Source organism: Triticum urartu, chromosome 6A (genome assembly GCF_056163025.1).
Source record: "Triticum urartu cultivar PI428250 chromosome 6A, HENAU_Tu73, whole genome shotgun sequence".
NCBI lineage: Eukaryota > Viridiplantae > Streptophyta > Magnoliopsida > Poales > Poaceae > Triticum > Triticum urartu.
Genome location: NC_141878.1, coordinates 16,338,931 through 16,366,246, shown reverse-complemented (window position 1 = coordinate 16,366,246; position 27,316 = coordinate 16,338,931). Strand labels below are relative to the sequence as shown.

The 27,316-nt window shown below is 43.7% G+C and overlaps 1 protein-coding gene and 1 pseudogene across 2 annotated transcripts; both read right to left on the bottom strand.

The window, feature by feature from the left end:
• Positions 1–3,601: 3,601 nt before the first annotated feature.
• Positions 3,602–10,734, bottom strand: LOC147963255 (uncharacterized; annotated as a pseudogene).
• Positions 10,735–12,189: 1,455 nt separating this feature from the next.
• LOC147963254 (uncharacterized) lies at positions 12,190–16,736 on the bottom strand. Of its 2 annotated transcripts, XM_087527865.1 has the most exons (4): positions 15,757–16,736; positions 14,302–15,681; positions 12,609–13,655; positions 12,190–12,507 (listed from the first exon to the last, which is right to left on the bottom strand). In XM_087527865.1, exons 1-2 carry the CDS (start codon positions 16,614–16,616, stop codon positions 15,462–15,464), a joined length of 1,080 nt encoding a protein of 359 aa, XP_087383991.1. In that variant the 5' UTR covers positions 16,617–16,736; the 3' UTR covers positions 12,190–12,507; positions 12,609–13,655; positions 14,302–15,461. The 2 variants fall into 2 exon arrangements, with proteins under 2 accessions (XP_087383991.1, XP_087383990.1); XM_087527864.1 differs by having other exon boundaries at positions 14,302–16,736.
• Between the last annotated feature and the right edge of the window lie 10,580 nt (positions 16,737–27,316).

The following is a 27,316-nucleotide window of genomic DNA, read 5'->3' as shown; positions in this document are numbered from 1 at the left end:
GCCTCTTACGGGCGACGAACCCCACGAACCGCTGTGTGGTTCCACTCGGGGATTGACCCTGTTGTACGTCTGGCCTCCGCTGAGAGACCACCTTGAGTAATGAGAAATCCCTTTTCACCCGCAAAAAAAAACTTACACATTTAACTATAATGGAAAACAACTTATTTAATTTTAGTGCTGATGTATGAATGAGCCCCCTCTCTTGTTTCCTCTAATGGTTGCCACGCGTAACGACTATCAATTCGTCCGAAATATTCTTGCAATTATTTGAGGGATGAGAGGCAACATATGCATCGTTTCAACTGAAGTTCAACTTGTTTAATTTTGGAGTTCTAAGAACAAACTTGGAATAGACGTTAGTTTAATTATGATTAGCAAACTACTCTTTCCTACTTTGTCACGATGCCAATGTGACTCATGTGCATTCGTTTCATTAAAAGACATGAAAAGAAATGAATGTTCCACCAACCATCACTTGTTTGAATAATGCTATGGCCTTAAAATATACTACTCTATGATCACATGAATGGATAGCAAGCTCAGGCTTCTCACTTTACTTCTACATATTGGCAACATTAGCTTTAGTCTATCATCAAAATAGGTGAAACTCGTGTAAAAACGATAAGGAAATGATGATAGAGGAACAAAAGAGACAAAAACATAGGAAACATCGGGAAGCATGGAAGATCCAACAATTGTAAAGAGCTATGATGGAACTAGTGGCGGCGCCAAGAATTGGCCAGGGCCCGGGCCGCCCCGGGCCTCACGACCCAGGCCACGGTCCAGGCTGTATAGAGTCTGTCTCTGGCTCTCTGCTGTTGTGATGGAACTGCCATTGTTTATGTTCTTCATGAAGACGACGTGCACCATCTCTCCGTTTTATTAGCACAGTTTCCTTAGTTTCACAATCTAATCGTGGGTGTTTAGTTCATCTCAGATGTTGGTGAGAGCAAAGAGTCAAACTGGCTCGTGAGTGTGTAACTTGAGGGAGACATTATAATTATAAGGTTAGTTGTTTTTCTGGGTAATACTACTCCAAATGCAAGTGTTGGCCAGAAATAGACCAACAAATGTAGTGACAAGGAATAAATAACAAAGATGTATATAACTGGCAAATAATGAAATGTTTTTTTTTCACCACGACATATATTATTCATTGCTCCTGTGCAGTCACCCCTCTTATACTTAACATCTTCTTTCCCACAGGCAAACATGTACTCTAACGAAGGTTACTACGGAGCCTTCTGATTAAAACATATATGATGGACATGGAGGCGGTGGACACGCATGGAAAGATCAGTTGGGTGACCTATAGTGATTCCCTTATATATATACCACAAATCTTTGTCTGACTAGATAGCAAATGCCAGTGCATCATTCCACTTGTACCCTTCATTTATACTACTATATATTCCAGTGCCCCACTTCGCCTCTACCCTCTATATATACCACTATGTTCGCACAACTAGGTATCAAATATAGTGCCCCACTTCACTTCTACATGTTTTTTTTGCGGTTGAATCACTTCTACATGTTAGCAGCATTAGCTTCTTAGTATGTCAAGTAGGTGAAACTCACATACAAAGTAGATGAGGAGAGGATGAGAAATGAAAAGAAGATACACAAAGCCGTGGGAATAGAAGACAACGGGAAGAACAGAAGACCAAATGGTTGTGAAAATGTAGAAATGAACTATTATTATTGATCTTCAGTCTAGTGATCCACTGATCCTGGTACAGTTCCGTCAAGGCTTTGAGTGTTAAGGTAACCAGTGCCAAGTGGCTCAATGCTATTTGTACTGAATTAATTAGACCACATTGGGAGTACTAACTAGTGAATAATTTCCTACTCTCGTCATGTTTCCTACTCTCTTCATGTCACACTGGAAGCTTACTATCTTCCTGTTGTAACTAGTGTGTCCGAGAAATTATATATACATATTACGAGGTCAGTTTTATGTCTGTTGTTTTACTGGATGACATGACTACTTGGTCTATTCTGCATGTGAGTGCCAGCCTGGAAGAGCCTGAGTAAAGCTGCAAGATGGATGCTTATTGCCGGCACTGGTAGCAAAAGGATCGAGCTACCTTTTTTTTAACTCAAATTATCAAATTAATTATATTTTATTTTCTGGATGAGCCCCCTCTCTTGTTCAAGAGTTTGGATTTCTTTTTATTTTCGCCTTTTTCCAATTTATTTGGAACTTCCTGATTTTATTTCATTTGAATGGTTGCCACCTGTGTGAAACCTCGGTCAATTCATCTGAAATAGTCTTGCAGTGGTTTGAGGGATGAGAGGTAACATACGCATAGTTTCCAACTAAGGTCAACTAAAGGAACAAAATTGGACTATACGTTAGTTAGTTGAATTATTAACAAACTACTCTTTCCCACTTTGTCACGAACACGATGCCAATGCAACTCTTATGCACTCATTTCATGAAAAGAAAATGAATGCTCCACCAACCTTCACTACGTTGAATAATGGTACTATGGCCTTTATATATACTACTCTATGATTACCTGAATGGATAGCATGCTCAGGCGTCTCACTAGCTTTACTTCTGCATATTGGCAACACTAGCTATAGTCTATCATCAAATAGGTGAAACTCATTTACAGAAGATAAGGAAATGGTGTGAGAGGAATAAAAGTGACAAAAACCCATGGAACAGGAGACACCGGGAAGAATGGAAGATCCAACAATTGTAACAAAAAAAAAGCTATGATGAAACTGCCATTGTTTATGTTCTTCACGAAGACGATGTGCACCATCTCTAGTTTTATCAGCACTGTTTTCTTAGTTTTACAATCTAACCATGGGTGTTAAGTTCATCGATAGTGGTCAGAGCTAAGAGTCACACTGGCTCGTCAGTGCGTAACTTGAGGGAGGCATTATAATTATAAGGTTAGTTGCATTTCTATTGTTTTTCTGGGTAATACCACTCCAAATACGAGTGTTCATCGTAAAGAGACCAATAAATGCAGTAGCAAGGAATAAATAACAGAGATGTATATATGAATGGATTTTTTTCACTACTCCATGCATTACGCCATTACCAGTCTTATACTTAACATCTTCTTTCCCACATGCTAATCGTGATTACTTGTAGATGGTGCACTTACCTTCAATCCACGCTAACCAATAACTATTCCAGTGTTACGTCTCTCCTTTTGATTATCTTCTAGCTAAACAGCCACTCTGTAGTATTAGTAAGAGGGGGAAGTCCCCGTAAAAAAAAGTAAGATGGGGAAGGGAGCTAAGGATTTACCCGACATGAGATATATATTCAAGGAACCCTAAGATGCTATCCCAGTAAGAATGTGTTGTCGATTCTTCTTATCCAATACTTATAACATTTTAATGATGTCATGTGAATTGCTGGAAAACATGTGAAGTTTATTGTGGCTAATATAATGATGGAAGTTTTGTAAGATACTGGTCCAATCAATTTGTGTTGTCACGTCCCGTTTTCTTAGTGAAGTTGCTATAGAGTGTAACAAAAGACTAATTTTATCGGTCATCTATGATATATATGATGTCTTGACGTGGGGTTTTATAGAGTGTAACAAATGTTGGCACTTAACTGATTTATCAGCCAATATTGTGGACAACGAAATAAAGTACTGAGTTGCGAACCACATCCATGCCTAAATGAAGACAGGAATAGTTCAAAAGCATACAAACCATGGAAGCAAAACATAATGTGCACAAAAATTATTAAATATGCAGGTACAGTTTGCGATCTATTCTCAGGGCAGAAAAAACCTAGACAGCCGATAATTCAGACCATCCAGTATCACATCCAGCTTTAAAAAATTTTGAAGAAAGGACTACAGTCTACAGAACACGCTCAAGGCTCAATATAGTTGTGAAGATATATTTTTTCCACCACTGAAAACAGAGTAGATGCCATCTGGAAGAGCCAGCTTGCATCAGTTAATGCCTAACTCTGTTTGCATGAAGATAGCCTGTGAATGTAACAACTTATATCAATCTAGGCAACAATTTATATCAATCTAGGCATATTGGATACCATGCTAACCGAGGGTTAATATTCTAACCATTTGCTGGTCTTAAATCACGATATAACAGATTAACAACATAGCTTCTTCCATATATACCCGCTACCTTGCCGGGCTGGGCATAAGTAGAACTACATGTAACCCTTGATTGATGCACACCAGAGGAGACTTAGTCTTTGCCAGCCGTTAATCTCTTCAAACAAAGATACTGCAGAAAGAACGCAGATTTTCAGCTTACAAGAACTAGAGCAGGGAACCAACATCCGCATTTATACAAATCTAAGACAAGCTTTTTGGGATGGAAGTAATATGATTTTCAAGAAATGATTGTATATCTTGGACCATATAGAGTTTGAGACAAAACATCCTTTCACAATTAAGCAAATCTTCATTTTGGAACTGGCGCCGCTTGCTGGAAGAATGACATGTACCAGTAGGCTGAGGAATGCCCCTCCACGTGCTTTTGCTTCCCTTAGCTGCGATCACAATCGCCTCCTTCTCTATGTTGGCTTCGCCCCTGATCCTTCCGGCACCACCTCTGAAGGGCAACACATCCAGTGCTATAGTTTTTGCACTAGAGATTTAGGACACTGAAATCAGTTAAAAACTTAAAATAGATTAGTTATCAGAGCAAAAGAAATCTACCACAATACAGTAAATAGTTACCCTCGTAGCTCCAAACAATTGGCAAACAGAGAAGCAAGCCGGCTGAATTATCCATCAACAACTCTTTGTTGTTTCTTGAAGTTCTTTGCACTCGGGGCCAGCTGATCCTAACTCTCCAATCCGCAAAATGTAGACCATAGAAACATGTCAACTTAGGTGCAGTCTAAAACGTAAGCTTTGTAGTAACATAAATAAGGATCTAGGCCTGCAGTACACTAACCTTGTGAAAAAAGTCCTGGCAATTGAACTCTAGGGCTTCCATCCATAAGATCATAAGCATATCACCCTTTAGCAAATTGCAGCTAACATATATTTCAGTTACTATAATCTCAACATATATTCCAGATATCAGAAAAGAAACATACGCTAAAATGCATCTTGATTGCCTACTATATTTCGACTGCATTGATATGCAATGGCTGCAAGGACACGCTCCAATTCTCTACGAAGGAAGAAATGAAGAAAAACAATAGTCAGATTGATACACATAAGTACAGAGTTATTAAGAAACAAACAAGGGTACAGGTAAAAGAGCGGGGGGGCATCCATCAATAGTTTGAGCCACATTTTCATCTGACTGCATTGGTGAATGCCATGTCATACAAATTATTAATGTATAATGTACCCATCAGGACTGCAACAGGCACATGCTTCAAGTTTACGATATTAAGCATGTATGAAGTTACGATTTAACTTGCTTCATTGCTTTCCTTTAATGAATTAACACACTGCTATGATAAAATTCTAAATGCAGTCGATTTTTACATCAAACTCTGATGATTGAAGGTCAGTACGACACTAACTTTCTCCGAGAAACATTAACATTAGAAATGACAATACCCCTACCAGAAAGGTTGCTAAGATTTCTAAAAAAATATGCACATCGGGTGCAAAATTAAAACACTGACACAGATGAAGTACAATTAGATTCCGATGAACTGTGGAGTAGAGAGAGGAGGCAATTGGAAGCTGTCGCAAGTCGGCCTCTTTTAGCCAAGCTGACATGAAAAATATTGTGGGTTTACAGCTATTTCGATTGATACAAAAATGAGCTTTTCAGGACTGGAATACAAAAACTTTGATCACAAATCCTGTGGAATAGGGTTTATATATCCAGAGGAAAGTCTTTCTAGAAAGGATGATGGCCCATCTCTTGTGAGCGAACTCGACTCACATCCCCTAAGCACACATGGTCATCAGAGGTATTTCTTCATTACCAGTAAGTCCTGCCATTTTAGTTAACTTGTGCATCCTAGCATTTTAGTTACAGAATTAAATACACGCACAGGAATGATGAGAGTTTTGAAAATGCTAAAAGAGGAATCAGCTAGCAGTCCAAACAATCACAACTTATAAGGGGAACTGTTTTATCATTTACGCTGGGCAGAACAAGTCAAGGTCAATGGTACAGTTGGGCTTCCATATCATCATAGGCCAGACAAACCTGATGAAACATATAAACACACAAGTGTATGACATAGATTTACTGCATGAACTGCGACACAATATCCTTTATCATTGCCAACAAAGCGACCAAATCTTAATGAAACCTAGGAGGAAAAATCACTGCAAGACTTCAACAGGGTTGTGTCTTACTGAAAACAACAAATAGTTGGCAGTTGAACAATGATGCATCTTTAAGGTCCTTCTCCAGGAAAATCAATTTTTACCCCCGGGAGCCTTACCATAACCCTGCATTGACAAGGAAAATAAGTAGAGCATTAACAACACGGCAAAATGACACGTAGCAAACATTGATGTATGATTGGTTGAAGTACGGCCAGCTCTGAAATGCTTACTTTGTTACAAAAAACAGACCATTACAACTACAACCTATCTGCTTGATAATTAAAAGTTAAACTAATTCTAGCACGCTTCGGCAGTTACTTTGGAGGTTAAAGAAAGTACTGGAATTCCTTGTGTTTTTAGATCAAACATGGTTCAAGACACATATAGCAAATTTTACTATCCGTCACTGAACTTCAATGATAGCTTCCTCCAGATGAACACCCAAGGTGGCAAAAACTAATTCAAGTGCAGAATATGTGGCGAGTTGGAAGTAATCTGCCCCAGAAGGCTAGCACATTATGCACAGCATTTCAAATAAACAAGATACTAGGGGGAAGTAATTAAGAACCTGCAGCCTCTGCAGATATTCAGACCATGAATTCAGAGCATGGATGTACATGATACCAACTGTTTCGTGCCTATATTCACAATCACACCGACCAAAGCAATAACCTAACCACTGAGTTTTAGCAAAACTAAAGAAGATGTACAAAGAAGGAAGAAACACCAACTAGCTGCTAGTGAACCTAGTCGGATGAATACGTATCTACTCCCTCCGTCCCATAATGTAAGACGTTTTTTGACACTACACTTACACTATGGGATGGAGGGAGTATTTCATTAGTTGAAACAAAGACGGGTCACTATGAATCTGCATATGAGCAAACCAAAATGATTTGTATATCAAACCATAACTGAAAAACAGATTAAGCTAAAGCCAGGTGAATTGACCGCACCAAGAAGACTATTTACCTAAATTTGGGACGGACATCAGACTGATCCTCCAATTATCAACTATGAATTGCAAAACCAGTAGTAGAATATTAGGAATGCACCACCCACATGAAGGAAACCTTACTGTGGCTCATTGTCTCAATGCACCAGCAACTAACTTGAAAACTGAAATTTTAATGCACTGCAGTATGGCCTGACCTCACACTTATTTTGTTCCAATAAGTGTGTTTAAAACATGAATGAGGATGAGAAGTTCATAACCAATCAATGGTTTCTTCTCTGCTGAGTGATAGCATTACATACCAGTATTTGGGGATCAAATTATCAATTCCATCACACGTTAGCAATGACCAACCCAGCATCTAACAGTCATACAACATCAGACAACCAGCACCCAATTACATCATAGCCCGTCTTTATGTGAATCTGAAATTAGTCGGCACGTCCCCCTTGCAAGCGGCATCATAGTCTTCTGCCAGGTGCAGTGCAGCCTCCTTGTGAGGGGATATGAACTTCTTCCTGAATGCCTTCTCACTAATCTTGAAAACGGTACTGTAGTTTGGGTCACGCTTGAGCAATCCATTTTCCTTGAGAAACTTCACAGCATAGTACCCGGGCCTGAGCCGGCCCTCTAGGCTGTGACCGATTATTTCCGACCGTTGAGCAATGTACAGCGGTTCCAAGCCCACCTCGGAGATGAGGAACTCAGACCTGCGCTGCAGCGACTCCTTGGACCTCGCCAGCACCGATGGAGCCTTAGAAACAGCCATGCCTACCTCAGCATCCGTCCACCTGAAGGTGTTCTTCAAGTAGTTCACCCTGGCCACGACGGCCGGGTGCGAGTGCGAGTGCAAGTGCGAGAGGATTTGCGTGGTCTGGTCTCTTCATTTTATTTTTATTTTTGAGAGAGAGAGGGAGGGAGAGAATGGTCTGGTGACAATGTGACCCCACACGCCAGTCTCGCTGATGATGGGCTGGGCGAACATACTGCACTCCCATGAAGAGTCTTTGTTTTTGAGACGAGGCAAAAGATTTGCTATTTTCATTGATTAACAAGAAGAGAGTTGCCTGGTTAATTAGAGAAAAACCGGTCAAAAACCTAGATACAAACCCCATAAGGGGCACACGCAGACGACCTGGCCACAACAACATCAAACAGTCGACCGCAATGTCGAGGACACGGCAGCTCCGATTTTGTTGACGAGCTTCACAGAAGAAAGTTGCAAGCCTTGCACCGACCTAGTCTAGCGCAACATCCGGAGAGCACCGCACGCTGAAAGCCGCCCTCATGGAGTCATCGTTGCCGTAGCGGCCTCGCCGCCCGCAGCGCCGACTTCTCTGTCACAGCCAGAAACCAGCATGGGCTCACCCATTGGCGCACCAGACCTTCGACATCAAAAGGACAAGCCATGACTCGGCTCTACTCGCCACCATCGTCGTTGACACACGCGTCGCAATGCCAAACCAACCTCACCGCCGGCCGGGCACCTGCCGACCACGATGTGGTGCACGTCCAGCCTGCAAGAAGCACAAAAGGGACCAAGATCTCCAAGACAGCGCCCCCAAGAGGGAAAACGACATTGGAGACGCCGTCGCCGCCTAATCCAACAAGGATCCTGACTTTCGCTCGGAGATCTTGACCCGAGAGATGAGGATGCACAGATCACCACGACGCCGCCTCGAAGGAAGAAAGCGACGCCCACGAGCGCCGCCTCCGCCGGCCAGCAATCACCTGCCAAGCTTTCGCCCGAATCAGTAACACCACCACTCCCACGTGGTCGATCGACGCCAACCAGCACCTCCACTGACCCGCGCACCCCTACGCAGCAACCGCGCCATCGCCACTCAGGGACCACCACCACGCCTCGAGCCGAGCTGCGAGAGACGAGCCTCCCTCCACCAAGCATACCGCGGCCGCCGCATCACCAGCGTGAACTCCACGACCACCGACACATCAACCACCGTCCCGGGGCCGCCGCCCTGGAGTCCAACATCGCCATCCATCAACGAACCGGACCTGGGACGAAGCAGCGCCGCCGCCCAGAACGCCGGCCCGGCCGAGCAGCGCCGTCCAGCAGGAGAAGCAGGTCAGGAGCGGCCGCTCCAGATCCACCCGCAGCCAACCAGAGTCGCCGGCCCCCACCACGTGCAGCCGCCCGCGCGGGCCAAAGCAGCCAACACCGCCGCATCCCGCCGACGGCCCGCGACAACTGGATCTGGGCCCGAAACCCTGATCCACCGCCAAACGGCACGACACCACACCACTCAACCGCGTCAGCACCATTGGAGCCTTAGAAACAGCCATGCCTACCTCAGCATTCGTCCACCTGAACGTGTTCTTCAAGTGCTCCACCCTGGCTGCGATCTTGTCCTCCACTGAGAAATGCAACAGCCTGCAGCGCGTGCCTGAACATCCCGCAGCCACGGGGCACACCTATGTTTTGAGCGCATGTCACCATCGCCTGGACACGCTTGGGGTTGGTGGTGAGTAGCCTCGGAGTTGAGATGCACAACTTGGCAATATCACAAGCACCTAGCCCGCACTCCCGCAGCAAGGTGACATTGGGCTTGACGATGCCGTCGAGGTCAGACGAGAGAAGGTAGAAGTTCATCCTGAGGGCCCGGAGGAGGTTCTCAGAGGACCCAAAGAGAAAGCAAGTAGTAGTGCATCTTGGAGGTGATGGATCTAGAGCGGAAGCTGTTATGGGAGAGCGAGACGAGGCATGCGATCTCAGAAGGCGGGAGACCGAGGCCGGTGAGCCCCGTCACGTTGGGGGCCAGGGTTTTCTCCACTTTGGCGCAGAGGAGCTGCGGGTCCCTAGCGACGAGAGCGGCGATGTCGGCGCCGGAGAGGCCGAGGCCAGCGAGGAGGGCGAGGACGCCGTCCGGCTTGGATGGGGACTTGAGGTGGGAGAGCTTGGCGGAGGCTTTGACGGCCTGGGTTTGGGTGAGGCCGCAGGTGGAGACGAGGTACTCCTCCACCGAGAAGCTAGGGTTCGGGGAGATGGCGGGCGCGGCGGCGGAGATGATGCGGCGGAGAGGGGATCCGAGAGAGGTGGCTGGAGACGAGAAGAAATGGGCGAGGACGTGGCTGCGTAGCCTGAGCATGGCGGCGCGGCGATGTGGTGGCGGCGCGGCAGTGTGGTGGCGCCGGCGGCGAGGGAATGGGGAACGACGGCCAGGTGCGAATGCGAGAGCGAGAGGATTTGCGGGTCTCTTTTTTTTTGAGAGAGAAGAATGGTCGCTGGTCTGTTCGACCTTGATGCTGACCCCACACGCCAGTCTCGCTGATGATGGGCTGGGCTGGGCTGGGCTGGGCGAACATACAGCAGCGAAGAGTTTTTGGTTCTCCTATATAAAGACAACTGAATTTATTCTTTGTTTCTCTTTTAATTTAATGACACAAAAACTGATGCACTTCCATCCGTCGGATAAAGATTTTAAGTGTTCTTTGCCCTGAATTCGACCTGATTGTGAATTTTACAAGAGCACCTTCTACTACTTTCTTACCGCATTTTTTCAAAAACTAGGTACGATTCCTATTCGCCTCTCAAGACCTGAAAGTATTAGTATCTTGTGCTAGTTGCTCTTTCCCTAGGTATCTAGTTGGTCTCAATATCTTCAAATCGTCCAAACAAATTGTTTAGCTCAATATCCAAAAGGAAAAGTTGGAGACATCTACTCCCTTCGTTCTAAATTACTTGTCGCAGAAATGGATGTATCTAGAATTAAAATATATCTAGATACATCCATACCTGCAACAAGTAATTCGGAACGGAGGGAGTAGCTCACAGGAGGAAGTTTGTTTTTTGACCAAACTTTACATTTTCTTATTGACATCCGTGCATTATCTATACAATCACATGATTCTCAACAAAAAAAAAACTACACAATCACATTAGTTGTTTCCTATTTTGCCTAGCAGTCAAGAGAATCATCATTGACTAGAAGAGTAGGGTGAACATTCTTGTGCCATTCGTGTTGTTGGATTTTCATAATTCTTTTACTACGTATGTTTTAAAATATAAGGTGTAGTATTAGTTTTTTTTTAAGTCAAACCTTTTTAAGTTTCACCAAATTTATTGAGAAATATATTAACGTCCATAATATCAAATTAGTATCATTAGATTCATCATGAAATTAATTTACATATTTTGTTTATTTATTATCGTGGATGCTGATATTTTTCACCATGAACTTTGTCAAAGTTAAATAGATTTGACTTTTCAAAAAACAAATACACCTTATATATTGGAAACGAGGGTGTATTTGGTTTGGCTAGGGGGAGATGATGGAGTGTGTTCTTTTTATATACAATACGGTGTTTTGATGGGCCTTTTGCAGTGTGATTTTGTTTTATCTGCTAATCAACCCATACTTACGTGGGAAAATTTTGTGCATTGGTGTTTGCATGCACTATTTTGGTGCTACAATATCGCATATTGATGCTTTTTTTTTCTAGGTGATGAGACGGCACGCAGGATTCATATGTTTTTATAGGCCAGGTTGCTCCCAATTGATTTTTAAAACCGTTGACCCGGTCAAAATCATGAATCAAATCTGAAATTGGATACCTCAATTGAATGAAAAAGCTTCAAGATTAAGAACCACAACGAATTAAAAGAATTGAATAAGAGTCTTTATTCACACACAAAAAAGTCTCTTGAGAAATTGTTGACCCGGTCAAAATCAAATGATCCAATTCCCAATTTAGTCCTCAATTGATTGCGATGCTTAAAAATTAGGGAGCATAGTGTATTTACTTACAGCGTAAGATATGTAGAAAATGTTGAGTTGAATCAAAGATGTACACACCATACCATACACAAAGCACAAGGCAAATGAATTTCCATTTAGCATAAGGACGTTCAGGTGATCTAGCGCCTGCTTGACACCGAACTACGCTTGTATACTACTCCCTCCGTTCCTTGATATAGGGTGTATAGTTTTTGACACGGAAATTAAAGAACGCATGTGGAGGGAAAATTTCCCAAGTTTTGGGCGAGATTACACCTGACTAATTGACATGAGAAAATAGAGAAGCCTGCCTAATATAAGGAAATGTAGTCAAATCCCTAAAAACATTATCCAGACGAGTGGTGCAACGCAATACACCTTATATTTCGGACTTTTTCTCAAAAATCTATACACCTTATATCAAGGAACAGAGGGAGTATATAATATGTCCCACTCAATGATGCAGCTTGTGACATAAATGAGCAGTTGTTTCCACTACCAATCGCTTCAACTTGTCATCATAGTAATACTTGTTCTGTTGACCTAATTCTGCCTTCTGAACATAAACAGAATCTCACATTAGCATTGCTTTTCTCATAAATTAAACAAACTCAACAAAGTGGTGTAGATACTCCAATTTCCTAACTCCGAAATTACCTGCCAGGATTTTGAAACAAATTCTTTGTCTTCTGCAGTGTGGAGCCAAGCAAACCAAAACCGTGAATAATCACCCAATCCTGATGCACTCGCTGCTCAGCGTGTTATCGGACAGGGAGAGATTTAAGATCTTCCTCACCAAACATCCACTGATACTCAGAGTTCCTTCCATGAAAGCCATAAGTACCTGTCCGCGGTTTTGCCAAAGTTTAGTTCAGAAAACAATCTCTCTTGTGTGCCATTTTCCTGCCAGGGACACCCCCCTATTCTCAGCCATAGAATGCACCCAAGCGGATGGTATTAGTAATGGATCATTAACATGGTCATTCATGTTTGTCTATTTAAAAATTAAAACATTTCCACCGTTTAAATTTTGAAGAACACAAAAAAATGCCTCATAATAGATCACCCCACCCTCATAAATCTAGTGGCATTTGACAAGGGACGCAAATGTGCAGCAAGGCCAAAACCTGGGAAAACGGTCACAAACTTCGGGTAACAATCAGAATAGTAGGCATTTCATTGCAAGAACATAATAACTGTTTCGATATTTTGAAATGGGATGTTGTCAAGGAGCCTCCGGCTATCAAATATGCCTGCTCCTTTCTCTTTAAAAGGGTAAATGGAGTGCATATCTGGTGACAATATCCTGATTCTAAGCACAACTATCTCTAGAAAGGAAAACTAAAAACTTGTTGTGGCATGTAGCATCAGTGATATACAGAGGATGATAAGCGGTCACCTAAAATCAGTATTAGTATAAGTGATACTCCCTCCGTTCGGAAATAACTGACGTAATAACCGCATTATGCTGAAATACCATGTCAGTTAGGTAATAGTATATATCAAAAAATTATGCTGATAAGCTCTAGCTGTTTCATCATGAACCGCATTAAAAACCTAAAAATATGTGATCCTGTAAACTAATAGGATGTTTATTTGATATTATAGGACGTGATAACCTAAAGCAATTTGCCTTGTCTTGCAGCTGAACGAAGTACGGTTCTTGAGAAGATCAGATTGTGCTATCAGCTACCGGTCACCTCCCTGTATAATAAACATGGTGAGATAAGCCTACAATTCAAAGCTAACACTTTGGAGGTGCACAACAGGAAAAAAGGAACTATTTGCAGCAACCAGACATATTTTTTTATTTATTCAGTAAATATATAAACCCAAACACCAATAGAACATAAATGCTCTAAAAGCGTACACTGCATTCTGCAACATTTTGACTGCTTTAACGTGATATATAATTTTAAACAACATTCAACAACATGAACTTTTGAGCCGTTGCCTGAAAGAACACTGCTGCCAGGTCATAGCAACAAATTTGAGCACGATAAAAGAATCGACACGCCACCTCAGTTTCTGTACCTGCCCCAGAATAAAAGTTGGCCTCCTTTATAACATTGGAGGAAGTTTTTTCAGATACCGGCCCTGTTCTTTTACAGATATTTAGTTCTGTACTAACATGTTTAGGCCATGTGAACTAATCAACAATTCACCAGACCGCATTTTTTCACAAAAAGGAAGTGAGAGCACCAATGAATTCAGTGGTGTGACTGAAACTAATGCAGCTCACAGTTTGTTTTGGTAGCTGCAGGTTCTATTTTTCATGTGAGAATGGAACATATGTTTGTGACTGAACATGAAAAAGGAGAAAGTACAATGTCTCTAGATTATGAAGTACCTGCCATGGGTTCCTGCAAGCAAGCCTATATCATTGCATGGACAATATCCTCAACCTGCTTCATCATAGCACAAAAAGATGATGGGCATGGTTGAAAAGCAATTGAACGACATCCAATAGTCATCACAAGTCACCTGCTTCATAAACAGAACATGAACTTGCTGAATACAAACCGTTAACTCAAGGAGGCAATGAGCTCTTTTATGTGTTTTGTGGATCAAGTACAGACAGTATAACAACAACACTTTCTATGGCATAGTCGAGCTTTCCTTTATTGCACAAGAATAGACAGACTATCTATCTCCTATTCTTAAAAGCTAAAACCGGAAAAAATGAGAGGGCAAATTTGTTTGCACCTTTAAACAATGAATGGGGGCAGAGGCGCATTATCTGTACAATGGCATCCAAATGCAAAATAAAATAAAATGGTCACCCAGGTCTTTCTCCTTCGCTCTAATAAACAGTAATAATCAACATATAGCTACAAATTCTCAAAAACCAAGACTGTACTGGTAGGCTGTATGCAGAAATTGTAATACTGGTAGAAAGTATCAACCAGTACACCATTCAGAAATACAGGAGAATAATAAAGGAAAATACTCGTATGAATTAGTAAACCATCAATTACTTTAACAAAAATTTAACTCTTCAAACAAAGATGCTGCAGAAAGAAAAATGATCAATTTTCAGCTAACAAGAACTGGAGCAAGCAACCAACAAACTATATCAAAATGCCATCCTCGACAGTGATCAACATATTGTGGTCATCCTGGTCCTTTCATATCAGTATTCCAAATATACAAATGCAGATATACTAGTCACAGATATTTCAATGTGTCTGCACAATGACCTGATCTCACACTCTCTTAGTTCCAATATGTGTGTCAATAAGGCAAGAGAATGGGCAAGATAGCAGTTTGATGTTCTCTTCTCTGCTGAATGATGAGATGGACATACCAGGTCTCAAGAAATAAATTAGTAGCTTCATCAGGTGTTAGCAAGTAGCAACGACCAAACCAGCATGTCATAGCCATACTAGAAAGACAACCAACATCTAGTTAGGCACGGATACTGAAACAAAGCCTACCAGCTTACTCCGCAAGCGAAATCTCTGGGGTGCAGTAAGCAGTTTCAAACTTTAATACCATAAAATTCTTGGTTCATGTAAATCTGAATCTAGTCGGCACTTCGCCTCTGCAAGCTTCCGCATAGTCTTCAGCAAGGTGCGGTGCAGCTTCCATGTGAGGGCATATGAACTTCTCCATGAATACCTTCGGAGTCACCGCGACTGCAGAATAGTAGTCCCGGCCGCGATGTAGCAATCCATTTTCCTTGAGAAACTTCACAACATAGTACCGGGGCCTGAGCCGGCCCTCCAGGCTGTAAGAGAGCAATAGCGGACGATGAGCAATGTATGCCGGTTCCAGCCCCACCTCAGAGATGAGGAACTCTGACCTGCTCCGCAGAGAGTCCTTAGACCTCCTTAGCAAGATTGGATACTTGGACACAGCAATGCCGGCCTCGGCATCTGACCACCTAAAGGTCTTCTTCAAGTACCCCAGTTTGGCAGCGATCTTCTCCTCGCCGAGGAACACAACAGCAGACATGGCATGCCTGAACATCCTAGATCCACGAGGCACACCAAGACTTTCAGCGCATGACACCATTGCCCGGATGGATTCTACATTAGTTGTGAGCAGCCGTGGACTAGGGACGCACAGCTTGGCAATGTCGCAATCACCCAGCCCCGAGTCCCGCAGGGCCGCGACGTTGGGCTTGACCACCCTCTCTAGGTCAGACGAGATAAGGTATAAGCAGCGCTTGAGAGCTAGGAGGGTGTTGTCGATGGAGCCGAAGAGGGGCAGGTAGTATTGCAGCTTGGAGACGATGGATGTCAGATGTAAATTGCCGTGGCAGTAGGAGATGAGGCGCGCGATCTGAGAACGCGAGAGGCCGAGGCCGGTGAGCTGGGCGACGACGGGGCCGAGGTATCCCTCCACGCTGGAGCAGAGTACCTTGGGGTCTCCCGCGACGACGGCGGCGACGTCGGAGCTGGAGAAGCCGTGGCCGTCGAGGAAGGAGAGGACGGCGTCGGGCTTGGCGGGGGATTTGAGGTGGGAGAGCTTCGGGGAGGCCTTGAGTGCCTGCGCTCGGGAGAGGCCGCAGGTGGCGACGAGGTAATCCTCCACGGCGAAGCTAGGGTTAGGGGAGACGGCGGGCGCAGCCGCGGAGAGGAGGCGAAGGAGAGGGGAGATGGTGGAGGCGGAGGGAGACGATAGGAGCTGGGCAAGGACGCACCTACGGAGCCGGAGCATGGCGCTGCGGCGGCGCGGTGGCGCCGGCGGCGAGGGAATGGGGAACGAGCGGCCGGGTGCGAGAGCGAGAGGATTTGTGTGGTCTGGGCTGGTCTCTTCTTTTTTCTTTTTCTTTTTCTTTTTTTTTGGAGAGAAGAGAAGAATGGTCGCTGGTCTGGTTCGACCATGATGCTGACAAGGTGACCCCACACGCCAGTCTCGCTGATGATGGGCTGGGCTGGGCTGGGCTGGGCTGGGCGAACATACTGCACTTCAGTGAAGAGTTTTTGGTTCTCCTACTGGTAAGCGTGCACGTGCAACGCACGTATAATTATCACATTCCAAATTCTCATGATATAGAAATCGTTGTAATTTAAATGACCCTGTAAATAATTGTTACGTTCTGATTATAATCAGAATTTCCTAAGCGTCTATGTCGCAACATGATAATATCATAAGAATCCCGAACTGCATACACACCTGGTAAAATAAAAACAGCTAAATAAAAAATAATAGCAAGATTACAATCTTATGGAAACACAATGATTTCAATTTATAGACTTGCCAAAGCAGATAATGGAAGCATAGTAATGTATGATAAGCAAGCACAACAATTATCATAAGTTAAAACAATGAGTAAACCAGAGGAAGGTGTACAACTTCAAGGATGGGTGAACTCTTTGTAGCAGCAGCAGCAGCAGCTGTTTAGTAGCCACTGCAAGAGTTCAAACTGTCAACATGCAGTACCTCAGAGTGTCAAAATTGCAAGTGAACATGCAAGGTGTGATTAATCATCAGGATATAAAATGCATCAAGAGTATAAGATGTATATTTTCTTCCAAGACATCCTTAAGATTGAGAGAAAAGCGGAAAATTGTAGCTGTAGAATAGCTGCAAGAGGTGGGAGCATAGTCATCATTGCCTTCATCAGCCTTGTTGGTGAGGTCATTTTCTTCAGAGTTGAAGATAGACTTATTGACGGATGCAGTAGCGAGGGCTAGGCTCGCCACACCAGACTCGGAGTCCTCAGATGCCTCCTCTTCCTCTTGTTCCTCAGATTCAGCTTCAGAGTCCATTTCCTTGCCAATGAATGTCCAAGCCTTCTTGGAGCTGCTCTTCTTGTGAGATGAAGACTTTGAGGATTTTGATGATGAAGATTTTGAGGATTTCTTCTTTTTCTTCGCATCATTAGAACTGTAGTCCTTATATTTCTTCTTCTTCGATTCCTTTTCCCATTGAGGACAATCTTGAATGTAGTGTCCAGGTTTCTTGCACTTGTGACAAAGCCTCTTCTCGTACTCACTGGATGAGGAATCATTGCTCCTTGAGGGTTTTTCAAAGCGACCACGTCTTGAGAACTTCTGGAATTTCTTTACGAGCAGTTCTAGCTCATGACTCGGTTCTTCAGGGTCACCAAGGCTGCTACAAGAGTCATCATCTTCGGACTCAGATACTGCCTTGGCCTTCAGTGCACGTGATCTGCCATAGCTCGAACCATGGAGATCTCTCTTTTCAGCAAGCTGGAACTCGTGAGTATTTAGCCTCTCGAGGATATCAGCGGGGTCAAGTGACTTGTAATCAGCACGCTCTTGTATCATCAATGCCAGAGTATCAAATGAGGAATCAAGCGATCTCAGCAATTTCTTCACCACCTCATGGTCGGTGATGTCAGTGGCACCAAGTGCTTGAAGCTCATTTGAGATGTCAGTGAGGCGATCGAAGGTTTGCTGAACATTTTCATTGTCGAGTCTTTTGAAGCGGTTGAAGAGATTGCGAAGAACATCAACTCGAGAGTCACACTGAGTTGAAACTCCTTTATTGACTTTGGACAGCCTATCCCAGATCAGCTTGGCAGTCTCCAAAGCACTCACTCTTCCATACTGTCCTTTGCTCAGATGGCCACATATGATATTCTTCGCTTGAGAGTCGAGTTGCTTGAATCTCTTCACGTCGATAGTGTTCAGTGAGGGTGAGACAGAAGAAACACCATTTTCCACAACATACCAGAGATCGTTATCAATTGCCTCAAGATGCATTCGCATCTTATTCTTTCAGTAGGGGTAGTCCGTCCCGTTGAAGGTATGACACCCAGCAGAGACCTTGATCATACCTGCGGTCGACATAACTAAAACTCCAGGCGGTTAAACCAAAATCACACAGAACAAGGGAGTACCTTACTCTGATACCAATTGAAAGTGCGTTATATCGACTAGAGGGGGGTGAATAGGCGATTTTTATGAATTCTTCACTGAGGAATTTGCTAGTGAGGAAATTCCTTAGCGAAGAACTACTTGCAGCGGAATAAGTACTCGGAAGTAAACATAACAGAAGACAAGCATAGTCATCATGATGAAATGAAGACAAGCACAGAGTACAGAAAGCGTAATCACAGGATAACACAGGATGAAGACAAACAGACTGAAGAAATTGAACTGAGAAAATTGAGAAAGTCTTCAGTCAAAGTCTTCAAACACAGATATGACAAGCACACAACACAATACCGAGGAAATGAAAGAGCTGAGGATATAGAACTAGTTGGCTTGGTGAAGACAATAATTTGGTAGACCAATTCCAACTGCTGTCTCAGTTGTACATCTGGTTGGAGCAGCTAGGTATTTAAACCCGAGGACACATAGTCCTCACTGTATTCTCCTTGAGCTAAGGTCACACAGACCTCGCCCAATCACTCATGGTAAGTCTTCAGGTGACTTCCGAACCTTCACAAACTCGGTCACTCAGTGATCCACAATTCCTCTTAGATGCTCTAGACCATGACGCCTAACCGTCTGAAAGAAGCACAATCTTCAAAGGTAACAAGCGTCGGATCCATGCAGGATCAATCTCTTCAGTGATACTCAATCACTTTGGGTTTGTAGGTGTTTGGGTTTGGGTTTTCCTCACTTGATGATTTTCGCTCAAAGTCCTTGGAGGATGGGATGCTCTCAAATGACAAGTGTCAGTTTCTCTCAGAGCAGCCAACCAGCTAGTGGTTGTAGGGGGGCGGCTATTTATAGCCTAGGGAGCAGCCCGACATGATAAGACATAAATGCCCTTCAATGATATGACCGTTAGGTGGATAATATATTTTGGGACAGCTGGCGCGTAGCACAACAATGGTCGGAAATTTGAGGCTCAAATTCCTCAGGGCTATCATGTTCCTCACAGTGTAGGCAATCCGCATTGGCGAATTCCTAACTCCTCAGTCAGAACAAATTCTTTAGAGACCAGAAGAACTTCATCTCTGTCACTGAGGAAATTGACTGAACTGTATGAGATTTCCAATGGCTTCACTCGAAGGGATTGGTAGGTGTAGGATTTTGAGTTGAGCATCACATGAAAATTTTTCCTTAGTATTTCCTCGACCCCCTTTAACAGTACGATGTTTCCTATGACTCAAGAAAGAGAAAATGAAACTACGAAAACAAAAGTCTTCACGCTTCATGTTCCTCGAATGAATACCAAGTCTTTAAGATCACACCAATTTCTTCACTTTCAAAGTCTTCAGAAAGTCTTCAGAATACCAAAGTCTTTAGTCGAAGAACTTCATTTTTAGGGGCCGACTTTCTCTGTAAATATCAAACTCCTTATAGACTTATAGACCTGTGTACACTCACAAATGCATTAGTCCCTTAACCTATAAGTCTTCAATACACCAAAATCACTAAGGGGCACTAGATGCACTTACAGACAACAGGGAGGAGGTCCCGGTACCTCGGTCTAGTCCTTGCAGGGCCGATGTTGTGGCAGATGGCGACGCTTCATCTTTGAGCTAGTCTTACGGACTCCGATCCTCCTCAATTTTTCTATCGGGGTGGATTCAGCGGAGCTCTGGCATATTCTTGTTGTCTACTTGGGGCGGTGAGGTTAGGGTTTCATGCCATGAGTGCAGGACGACGAGTTTTTTTGTGTCAGTTGAGATCAGAGTTCAATAGTGACGACTGTGGCTCTGGAGTGATGACCCTTAGAGGCACATGCACGAAGACTTTTTTGACTTATCATCGATAGGGTCAGTCTGCTTCGGTAAGAGATTGGCGATAGCGGTGCATCAGCGGCTCGTCCTAACAGTGCAGTGGTCGTTCAGTGGCCGAGAGGCCTCAACGTAATTTTTATTATGTTTGGGGTGCTTTGTTCTTGTCGTGAACCTTTATAATAGATAAAAGTCATTTTAAATATTTGGTTACAAAATGCAATAATCAGAAAATCATTTATTAAAACTGCACACTCGAACATAAGAAAAACACCTTCTTCTTTGTGTCGCCACTCCCGTGAATTTTTTGGAAGAGGAACATTCAAAAATTCGATACATATGAACCTATCTTTTGAACTTTGCAAATATCATACTTTTAAGTTTTAGAGTACTAAAATGCAAATGTGATATTCTGATGCAATCAATTTAAAAGAAATGAGAATACTTAAATCTACAATTAAATTCTTGTTTTTTAAAAAGAGGAATGGGATGAATTTAAAAAAAAATTGACAGGAAGACCTCCGGCCAGGCTAGCTTTATTCAAAAATCAAATAGCACTTACATCATCTGCTAAAATCTTAAAAATAAAACCAGGGGATGCCTCCAACCATAGTGCAGGAGGATTTTCACTTCCCCATTTAGCTAGCTCGTGAGCAACTATGTTTGATTCCCTACTACAATACTCAATAGTAACCTTCATGATATCCCGAAGACAATTTCAACAATCCTGCAACACCGGCGCCGCCACCATTGAATGCCCTTCGTTTGAGTTTAGTGCTTGTACCACAGTGGAGTTATGTAATCTCACCAGCAAGTTATTGCATCCACTTATTTGTGCAAGTTTGAAGCCTTCAACCAACGCCACAGCTTCAGCAGAGACTACATCTGCTACATGTTCAAGCTTTGCAGTAGAAGCAGAGATAAAGTTTCCATGGCAGTCCCGAATGACTGCTCCACATGACCCAGAATAATCACCAACCGAAAAGGATGCATCAACATTTAGAACCTGCTGTCCCGCCAAGACAACAGGCCACCTGTTAATCTTTTGTACTGGACTCGCTTTCCCTGCAGCTTGAACATAATTCAGCGTGGGCACAATGATAGTAGGAGCTGTTCGAGTTGGATTTTAGTAGCGATGGAAATATCTTTCAGAAAGAAATGAAAAAAAAAGGTGTCCTCTAATCTTGTCTAATTTTACACATGGTAATATCGATCATATCCATTTTCCACCACCACTTTGTGGGTCAAGGGATGCATGTTTTGCCTAAGCACCTCTCAAGTAGAGTAGATTTTTGTATGAATTCCATTTAAGAGCGAGTAACTTTCAATTCAAAATTTTGCGCGGGGAAATATTGGATATCTACACATTGGCGCCGAATTTGCACTAGAGCAGGGCCAAATATCATTTGCTACAAACAAAATCGACACCTCCCTAATCCGACTTGGAGACGAACACCGGAACGCCATCATGATCGAAAATGGAAGGTGTTGCGGCTCTTACCTTGCTTACGATCGACTCGTTGGAGTCGGATCCGTTTTCATCTGTGATCTCTAATCTATATATGCATACATCGCTTTGCCCTGCTGCTCAATCGATCAGAATGACAGAATCAGATCAGGCACAAACAAGAAACAATCAGCACCATGAGCGATGGCGACTGCCCTGCTGACTGCGGCGACGGCGACTGTTTTGTCTGCTGCTGCTGCGACGACGGCTCTCGGGGCCACACTCCCCACCGCTGCCTCCTGATCATCCTCCTCCTCCTCCTCCTGGTTGCCATCCTCGTCGCGGACGGGGAGGACGAAGTCGCCGTCGAGGACGCCTCACTCGCCCGCCTGGCCCTCACCGGCCCCAACGGCACGACGCTCGTCTACGACATCTCCCTTGCCGTCGCTGTGCACAACCGAAACTGGGCCATGCACGCCAGGGTTGGCGCGCCGCTCGACGCGGACCTGCTCTTCGCCGGCGAGCGCTTCGCCAACGTCAGGATGCGGGGGAGCTCGCACGGGAACATCCGGCCATTGAAGAAGGAGGTGTACAACGTCGCGGCGTCAGGCCAGAGCACTGCCCCGCTCGGAAGCGTTGGGGTGGCAGAGTTCGTGAAGGAGAGCGCGGCGGCAGGCGTGTTCCGGCTGCAGCTCAAGCTCACAGGGGAGGTCAAGTATCCGCCGCACGGCGACACGCTCACAGGCTGGAGGCCACCTGCCCGCTCGAGCTGCCTCTGTCGTCGCCGGCCAGGTTCAAGAAGATCAAGTGCGGCTAACCAATCATGCATGCATAGCTCTCCTCTCCGGTTCTGTCAGCCAGCCAACGCTAGGCATCGACCGGATCAATGCAGCCTATCCAGCGTGCTTCACTCTCTCCATTCTTGTTGTTGACTGATGCCTGCAACAAGTTGCAGTAGGTTTATGAGAAGATGTACGTATTTTTCATGTTTAAATGCAGTTGATCTCAATGGCAGTAATATGTGTAACAATTATTCTCAAAAAAAGAAAGAAATATGTGTGACATTGCTAATACAGGAGAGAGAAACTCAGGAGAGCAATTGATAGGAAAGCTTCTGCCCATCATAATTCAGGCCACACATTAAAGGACTGCTAATACAGCATCAGAGGGCGATCTGTGACAACAAAATGTAAATCACATCTCAACCAGGCCTACAACATATTTCTTCAATATGACTCCTAAATTATTAATCTGTATTGTAAATTATTAAATTGTAAATAGCTTAACTCCTAAATTTTTAAAGATCCAGAATTTTGCAGGGAAGAAGCAACAAGATACAATTTCTTTGTCATCTCATAGGCTAACAAATTGCGAGGGGGAGTATTGGGTTATGAACCACATCCATGCCTGAATGAAAACACGAGTTCTGAAGCACAGAAACCATGGAAGCAAAAGATAGCATGCACAAAAAACTGAAAGATATGCAGAATAGGTCTAGCAATCTTGCTCTCATGATAGAAAATTTTATATACCTGATAATTTATCACATCGAGTAATATATCCCATCTTGGGAGTGTGTGAAAAAAAATATAGTATAATATCCAGCATTAGCATGTCCTTTCATAACGGTCAGTAGTAGAAGCTCGGCATAGTTCTCAAGGTATATTTCTCAACACTAAAAAATAAATCACATGCAATGGAAGTCAGTTTGCATTTATTAATTCCTAAGAGCATCTCCAGCCACGCCCCCAACAGCACCCCCCCCCCCCCCCCCCCCCCCGCGATATTTTAGCACCGGCGGGCGGAAATCGGCCAGTCCCACCCCCAGGATCTCATTTAGCGTTGGTTTGGGCCAAAATAACAGCCGACGCACCCAAGCCGAACCCAACCGCCCGGGGGTCACCAGCAGAAGCGAAAAGGGGCATGGGGCCGCTCTGTCGGCGAGAGGAGGGCATTTTCCCGCCGTTTCCTCCCGCTTTCCTCCCTCGGCTTTCCTCTCATTCTCCATTCCTCCCGCCAATCTCCTCCTTCCCTCCCAGCCGGCCGACATGCCGCCGAAGAACTACGTGGTCCCCCGCGCCGTGACGGATGCCACCGCCGCCGTCGCCCAGCCGAAGCAGAGGAAGCAGAGGGCGCCGTCGTCCAAGCCCCCAGGCATGTCTAACGCCGACTTGAGGGCGGAAGTTCAGCATCGGAAGGCTGTCACCACCGACCGGCAGAACAAGGCCAACGCCAAGAAGGCCCGGGATAGCGCGGCACTCGTGGCTGCGGCGGTGGCGGAGCAGTCGGAGCGCTCGACCGAACAAGCCGAGGTGGCTCGCGCGGGGATGATGAATCCACCTGGCGGCCATGGCCCGTATGCGCCCTGGAGCGGGCAAAGCGCCGGGTCTCCGGCCGGCTTCTCATCGTCGCCACAACCTTGGGGCTGCACGCCGTTGCCTGGCTACGCCGACGGTGACGCCGGGCTCTCCCTTTTCGTTTCGGCTTGTGCGTGCCCGCCGACTGTTGTTTCTTAACACAGCTGGTGCGGATGTTCGCCACGTTTCACCAGAACAGTAGCGACCAAGATTTCAAACTGGCTCGTGAGTGTGTAACTTGAGGGAGACATTATAATTATAAGGTTAGTTGTTTTTCTGGGTAATACTACTCCAAATGCAAGTGTTGGCCAGAAATAGACCAACAAATGTAGTGACAAGGAATAAATAACAAAGATGTATATAACTGGCAAATAATGAAATGTTTTTTTTTCACCATGACATATATTATTCATTGCTCCTGTGCAGTCTCCCCTCTTATACTTAACATCTTCTTTCCCACAGGAAAACATGTACTCTAACGAAGGTTACTACGGAGCCTTCTGATTAAAACATATATGATGGACATGGAGGCGGTGGACACGCATGGAAAGATCAGTTGGGTGACCTATAGTGATTCCCTTATATATATACCACAAATCTTTGTCTGACTAGATAGCAAATGCCAGTGCATCATTCCACTTGTACCCTTCATTTATACTACTATATATTCCAGTGCCCCACTTCGCCTCTACCCTCTATATATACCACTATGTTCGCACAACTAGGTATCAAATATAGTGCCCCACTTCACTTCTACATGTTTTTTTTGCGGTTGAATCACTTCTACATGTTAGCAGCATTAGCTTCTTAGTATGTCAAGTAGGTGAAACTCACATACAAAGTAGATGAGGAGAGGATGAGAAATGAAAAGAAGATACACAAAGCCGTGGGAATAGAAGACAACGGGAAGAACAGAAGACCAAATGGTTGTGAAAATGTAGAAATGAACTATTATTATTGATCTTCAGTCTAGTGATCCACTGATCCTGGTACAGTTCCGTCAAGGCTTTGAGTGTTAAGGTAACCAGTGCCAAGTGGCTCAATGCTATTTGTACTGAATTAATTAGACCACATTGGGAGTACTAACTAGTGAATAATTTCCTACTCTCGTCATGTTTCCTACTCTCTTCATGTCACACTGGAAGCTTACTATCTTCCTGTTGTAACTAGTGTGTCCGAGAAATTATATATACATATTACGAGGTCAGTTTTATGTCTGTTGTTTTACTGGATGACATGACTACTTGGTCTATTCTGCATGTGAGTGCCAGCCTGGAAGAGCCTGAGTAAAGCTGCAAGATGGATGCTTATTGCCGGCACTGGTAGCAAAAGGATCGAGCTACCTTTTTTTTAACTCAAATTATCAAATTAATTATATTTTATTTTCTGGATGAGCCCCCTCTCTTGTTCAAGAGTTTGGATTTCTTTTTATTTTCGCCTTTTTCCAATTTATTTGGAACTTCCTGATTTTATTTCATTTGAATGGTTGCCACCTGTGTGAAACCTCGGTCAATTCATCTGAAATAGTCTTGCAGTGGTTTGAGGGATGAGAGGTAACATACGCATAGTTTCCAACTAAGGTCAACTAAAGGAACAAAATTGGACTATACGTTAGTTAGTTGAATTATTAACAAACTACTCTTTCCCACTTTGTCACGAACACGATGCCAATGCAACTCTTATGCACTCATTTCATGAAAAGAAAATGAATGCTCCACCAACCTTCACTACGTTGAATAATGGTACTATGGCCTTTATATATACTACTCTATGATTACCTGAATGGATAGCATGCTCAGGCGTCTCACTAGCTTTACTTCTGCATATTGGCAACACTAGCTATAGTCTATCATCAAATAGGTGAAACTCATTTACAGAAGATAAGGAAATGGTGTGAGAGGAATAAAAGTGACAAAAACCCATGGAACAGGAGACACCGGGAAGAATGGAAGATCCAACAATTGTAACAAAAAAAAAGCTATGATGAAACTGCCATTGTTTATGTTCTTCACGAAGACGATGTGCACCATCTCTAGTTTTATCAGCACTGTTTTCTTAGTTTTACAATCTAACCATGGGTGTTAAGTTCATCGATAGTGGTCAGAGCTAAGAGTCACACTGGCTCGTCAGTGCGTAACTTGAGGGAGGCATTATAATTATAAGGTTAGTTGCATTTCTATTGTTTTTCTGGGTAATACCACTCCAAATACGAGTGTTCATCGTAAAGAGACCAATAAATGCAGTAGCAAGGAATAAATAACAGAGATGTATATATGAATGGATTTTTTTCACTACTCCATGCATTACGCCATTACCAGTCTTATACTTAACATCTTCTTTCCCACATGCTAATCGTGATTACTTGTAGATGGTGCACTTACCTTCAATCCACGCTAACCAATAACTATTCCAGTGTTACGTCTCTCCTTTTGATTATCTTCTAGCTAAACAGCCACTCTGTAGTATTAGTAAGAGGGGGAAGTCCCCGTAAAAAAAAGTAAGATGGGGAAGGGAGCTAAGGATTTACCCGACATGAGATATATATTCAAGGAACCCTAAGATGCTATCCCAGTAAGAATGTGTTGTCGATTCTTCTTATCCAATACTTATAACATTTTAATGATGTCATGTGAATTGCTGGAAAACATGTGAAGTTTATTGTGGCTAACATAATGATGGAAGTTTTGTAAGATACTGGTCCAATCAATTTGTGTTGTCACGTCCCGTTTTCTTAGTGAAGTTGCTATAGAGTGTAACAAAAGACTAATTTTATCGGTCATCTATGATATATATGATGTCTTGACGTGGGGTTTTATAGAGTGTAACAAATGTTGGCACTTAACTGATTTATCAGCCAATATTGTGGACAACGAAATAAAGTACTGAGTTGCGAACCACATACATGCCTAAATGAAGACAGGAATAGTTCAAAAGCATACAAACCATGGAA